This window comes from Monopterus albus, unplaced genomic scaffold (assembly GCF_001952655.1).
Source record: "Monopterus albus unplaced genomic scaffold, M_albus_1.0 scaffold279.1, whole genome shotgun sequence".
In the NCBI taxonomy this organism is placed as follows: domain Eukaryota; kingdom Metazoa; phylum Chordata; class Actinopteri; order Synbranchiformes; family Synbranchidae; genus Monopterus; species Monopterus albus.
Genome location: NW_018128159.1, coordinates 126,960 through 132,712, shown reverse-complemented (window position 1 = coordinate 132,712; position 5,753 = coordinate 126,960). Strand labels below are relative to the sequence as shown.

General features: G+C 41.4%; 1 protein-coding gene across 1 annotated transcript in view; it reads left to right on the top strand.

The window, feature by feature from the left end:
- sema6bb (sema domain, transmembrane domain (TM), and cytoplasmic domain, (semaphorin) 6Bb) overlaps window positions 1-5,753 on the top strand; it is a 152,267-nt gene that overhangs the window by 99,133 nt on the left and 47,381 nt on the right. Inside the window, exons 12-15 of the mRNA XM_020622375.1 lie at window positions 1,550-1,570; window positions 3,402-3,496; window positions 3,892-4,041; window positions 4,691-4,870. Coding sequence (XP_020478031.1) covers window positions 1,550-1,570; window positions 3,402-3,496; window positions 3,892-4,041; window positions 4,691-4,870 — 446 coding nt within the window. The remainder of the gene's footprint in view (window positions 1-1,549; window positions 1,571-3,401; window positions 3,497-3,891; window positions 4,042-4,690; window positions 4,871-5,753) is intronic.

The following is a 5,753-nucleotide window of genomic DNA, read 5'->3' as shown; positions in this document are numbered from 1 at the left end:
CAAATGTGCCAATTCTTGTGGTGCCACTTTTTCTTTTCTGGTGCAAAACCCCACTGTGGCTCCTTTAGTAAATAAAAACACATGCAATTTCACTGTACTGCACTAGAAAATGAGCTGCAAAACCTTAGTAAATATTTCCCTTATGGAGCAACAGCAAACTCAAATGAGGGAGACTAAATTGTGAAACCACTGGAGAAAGGAAGAGAAAAAAGTATTTTCTGCTTTATTTACCAACTCAAAAAAGTAGCTTGAAAGAACAGCACCAAGATGTCAAATGGCAGGCTTATCATCACAATGCAGCACCGGTCTGGTATTGAAAACAAACAATCCAATCGTTATTCCTTAGTCACTGCGTTAGCACCTAAAAATGCCTATTGCTGCCAGAGTAGACTGACGTCGGCTCATTAGGCTTAATGGAGGCACACTGGAATGCAAGGAAAACATCCCATTTAAAGTAAAGTCAATCTAGTGCATCCTGAGATTGGGAGGCTTTGTTTGTTTTTGAATCTCAACTGAGACACAGCAGGATGTCCTTCTGGGAAAACACAGCAGAAAGGGGGGAAATGAAGAGGACAAGAAGCAGGAGGAGAACAGCGTTACAGTGCCAGGAGAAGTGTGGCACAGGGGAGGGTGCACAGGTGTGCAAGCTACTCCCCCTGGGCCTGCAAGTAGAGAAGGCATAGGAATACATAGTTAGGTAACCAGCTAGAGACACGGGTCTGAGAAAGGAATACCCCATGAACAGGCACTGACAGCAGAGCCTTGACACACAGAAATACAGGCTTGTTACAGAAATGTTAACTGCTCCACATGGGGCAAAGATATTCAGGTTAAGGAAAGAAGAGCAAACCCATGGGTACATACTCTAATGTCAAGGGGAAGTATAACAAATTGGGTTGTATTATAAAAACAGATCAAGCTGTGTAGGTGAATATATGAAAGTAAAAAGAAGATGGAAGATAAAGGCTAAAGGTTTGGGGGAGCATAAGGTCTGGAATCCATTAGCTATTCAGCTTATCCCCCAAAATGTGGAGTAAATGCAATGAAGCATTATTATGTGGAACAAATATTTTGGGTTTATTGGAATATAGGTCAGTTTAGGGCCACATTATTTTTCAAAGCATCTTCCATCATGGCAGCAAAATGTTTATCTGATTTTATGGTAAAAAGGGGGTGAAGACTCCAAACCATATTCGGTACAAATCAATCATGTCAACAAACACAAAAGCGGTGAAGGCAGGGAAAGCTCTTCAGATTACAAAAATTACCAAAGAAAATGTACTCGTACCTACTGGAAATGGTCCAATTGGCAACTTTGTACTACAGATAATTAGGGGGCTCAAGTTTATGGAATTTAAATTTTTTAACATTTATACTGAACCTAAATGTCCCCCATATGGTTAATTCATACTGTAGCTTTATTTCTAAAGATCTTTTGAGATTTATGGTGAGTGTACTAAGTTTCAAGTGTCCATGAACCCGAATTGGATGTTCCCTGAAACTTCCACCAACTTCTACCTTCTTCTGTGTGGCATCATGTGTCCATGAGGACTGTTATTTCAAGCTGTCAGTGAGCTTGTTATAAAGACTGAGGAAGTACTTTAGACTCCACAGCAGCCCTCTCAAATGGACACCCCAAGCATCTACTCTGGACAGCCTGTCACTCAACCCCAGTCAAGGAGAAAGAGCAAAGGAAGGACAAATGCCAATGGAAAGACAGTGATACGAGCAAAAACTTTAAGTATCTTCAGGTGTGGAGGGTGACTGAGAAACTGAAAATAAAATTTCTGTTCAAGAAAACGACACACATGGACTATGAAAGAAAAGCAGTAGAGACTACAACAGGGTAGAAATGAAGAGAATTCGGAGAGAGAAACTGCCTGAGGCATTTTAACGTAGTACTGTCAGATGCAGTGTCCTCCAAGGGGCAAACCCAGTGACCTGCAGTGAAAGAGAGCGGTGGGGGGGGTGAGAGGAACTAGAAAGAAGAGGCCGAGTTGGCATTGATGCAGAGCTGGCAGACATGTCACACATAACATCTGGTGCCTGCTGTCCTAAGAGAGATGCCGTATCGTCCACAGATACCCCTGCAGTCCCGCCGCACTGGCCAGGGTTGAGTCACATTCCAGCCTATGAATGATAAGTACTGAGGCAGACGGTGTGACCTGATCAAATGGCACATCGAGAGAGCACGGATCCCTCCTGCAACCAAAATCTGCTTTCAGGTGCTGCCTGCCCAACAAACCCTTCTGTGACTTTCAAAGGGGCACTTAAGAAAAAAACTGCTCAGCTCGGTTCATAATCACGGGGGTAGACGCCCTCAAACACCCATTAGGACATTTTTTTTTTTTTTTTTTTTAAAGAAAGCGATATGTGTGGGTTTTATGTAGCAGCAGGTTGCAGGTGACTCAGTCTCAGGTTTTTCTGTGTGTGTGTGTGTGTGTGTAAGCTATTAGCACTTAGTCACTAGCTCTCACACCACACACACACACACACACCATTAGTCATTGACGAGGACACATTCAGAGCAGAGAGTTGAGTCTCAGAGCAGGAAACATGGGATGTCTTTTAAAAACTCATTCTTTATCTCATCCTGACACTGCGTTCTTTCTTTCCATCTCTGGAGTTCTTAGTTTCTGTAGCCAAAAGACAAAACTGTAGTTGCATCAATCTCAGTGTAGTGATCATGTGAATGTGTCTTTATTTGTGGGTGGTGTTTGTGTGTGAACACTTCTCGGAGCAGATGTTCTGTTCCCCCTCACAGGGTTCATGAGTAGTTAAACAGCCTCTAAGGTGGACCTGAGGTTTTTACTGGAATGTGTTGTTGGGCTCATTTCCTTTATGAGAATCTTTCTCTCTTTGTGAAAGGCAGAAATTTCAGTGACTCATTTCCTATTTCGTTTTATATTCCAAGAATTCCAGCCAAGCTCCTTTCATGGGCCTAATCTAGCTATGGCATCCGCTGCATATCTATTGTTCCCCTGTGGAGTTGACAGCCTCTATCTTATCCTGTCTTTCTTTCCGTCTCAATAACGATTTCCTTTGTGTTCAAGCATTGACTGTCAAAATATGAACAGCCCAAAATCCAATTTGTCATCTCTGCTGGGTGCCTGTCACTTTATCATGCTCACAATTGAATGTCTCTATATTTCAACTCCTTTCCTTTTTCATGTTTCACAGTCTATTTTTCAGAGGACGTAGTACCTCCACAGTACCTTATCATTGCTTCCTCCATCACTTATTCCTATTGGATCCCCGTCTGAAAGTAAAGCCCACTTGACATAACTGACAGTGATTTTGTATCGACGCAAAATGATTTATCAGACAGCCACTTCTGTCTCAATCTGCCTGTGTCTCACCAGTCTGTCTCTCCATTTCTCTAGTATCCCCTTTTCATGGAGCAGCTGGCTGCGGTGTTTGATGGGAGGTTCAAGGAGCAGAAATCACCTGAGTCTATTTGGACACCTGTTCCAGATGAAGTCATCCCAAAGCCAAGGTGCAGATGGCTGTTATCAGTTTATGCACCAGTGTTCAGGTTGAACTAAGGAAACAGTATTATGAACATCTCTTATTTAAGTTAGAACTGATACTGATGTAGAAAGTGTGTTTTGTAGCTAACAAATTATGTCTAGGGTTTAGATTTAATGCAATAATGAATGCAGGAACATTGTTCAATTAGGTGAGAGTTGCCTAGAGGTGGGAAATAGAGTTTATTTTTTTTTAACAAGGATACAACTTGTTCTCTGTCATGTTTTGACCTCGTACAACTATCAATTACTTTCCTTCTTTTGACTAAATCAGACCACTCAGCCTGTCTAGACTGCTTAATTATATAACTATGTTGCATTTTGTCTCTGTATTGTTTCCTAAACTTGAACTTGTTATCTGCAGACCTGGTGGCTGTGCTGTTCAAGGATCTAGGTTTAATTCATCCAACTCATTCCCTGATGAGATGCTTAGCTTCATCAAGACTCATCCACTGATGGATGAAGCCGTCCCGTCGCTCGGACAAAGACCCTGGATAGTTAGAACTATGGTCAGGTGAGACTGAACTCAGACAAGCAGTCAAACACCAACTCTATAATGATGTAGTTGTTTACTTATTTGCAGCAGTATCATAGTGCTACTTGAATCACGTTTCCTATTAGCACTAATGAGGAAACGCTTATAATGAACGCATCTGGAACACATTTGCAAAACAACAGTGATTACAGTGAACATCTCTCTCTACACATTCTATTGTATGGAGTCCTGCTGCTGGCCAGCCACCAGGGGATTAAGGGGACTAGATGTATGTGGAATATTAAACACCTGGCACAACACAGCTTCAGTTCTCATCTACAATAATTACACATACACACAGGATTGTGTGTAGTTCAGCAACACTCTAGTGTTGCCCGTTTTCTTGACTGATATTATTAATGACCAAATGTCTGCTGTAATTAGTTTATTCTATACAGTTTTTTCCTCTGTGGAATTCATTTTATTTTGTTGTGACTCAAGAGAAAATAAAGTAGTAAATTCACAGGAGGCCATATTTTACACCTAATCCAGTCAGTTCTAATGCACTTAAATCATAAACTCAACCTCCACAAGCTACTTCACTTTGCTTTTAGCTTTCACTGAAGAAACGCCCCCAAATGAGCTGCACAGCGCCGTGCCATTATCACACTGTTCTCTTTTTGTGCAGGTACCAGCTGAATAAAATAGTGGTGGATACAGAGGCTGGGCCTTATAGAAACCTAACCGTCTTGTTCCTCGGGTCGAGCAGAGGGACCATCCTCAAGTTCCTCATCATGCCCAACGAAGACAACACAGTCACCAACAGCAACATCTTCCTGGAGGAACTGGAGGGATTCAACCCTGATAAGTATGAAGGGAAATGTTATTCAACAGTTTGGGAAATGTGGTTATTAGCTTTCTTCCTGAGCGTTAAATGAACGCTTTCATATTTGTTTATAAATATGCAGCAAGTTTGCTTAGCTTAACACAAGACACAGGGCTCTAGTCAAAAGTGCTAGCACCTGTAAGGCTCTCTAGCACATTGTACAGAATCTTGTTTATCTAATCCACTTGTAAACTGAGGTGTCAAATTGTCATGGGGTGGGGTGAGGGGGGGCTTGTTTCTTGTGTTATCACTGTGAGGTTGCCTGATGTCTCTATTAATAATCTTTAAAAGTGCTTGTAGGTGGATTTGGCTACTTTTGGACAACCTCTCTGTTTCCAGTCTTTATGTTAATCTGAGTTAACCAGCTTCTCGCAGCACCTGCATATTTATCAGACAAACTTGAGATTAGTATCTTTTCACCTACTTTATACAGTGCCTTGCAAAAGTATTCATACCCCTTGAGCTTGAACACATTTTTTTCACATTACAACCACAAACTTAAATGTATTTTATTGGGATTTTATGTGATAGACCAACAAAAACTATGGCATAATTGTGAAGTGGAAGGAAAATGATACGTGGTGTTCAAGATTTTTTTTACAAATAAAAATCTGAAAAGTGTGGCGTGCCTATGGATTCAGCCCCCTTTACTCTGATATCCCTAAATGAAATCCAGTGCAACCAACTGCCTTCAGAAGTCACCTAATTAGTAAATAGAGTCCACCTGTGTGTAATTCAACCTCAGTATAAATACAGCTGTTCTGTCAAGGCCTCAGAGGTTTGTTAGAGAACATTAGTGAACAAACAGCATCATGAAGACTAAGGAACACACCAGACAGATCAGGGATAAAGTTGTGGAGAAGTT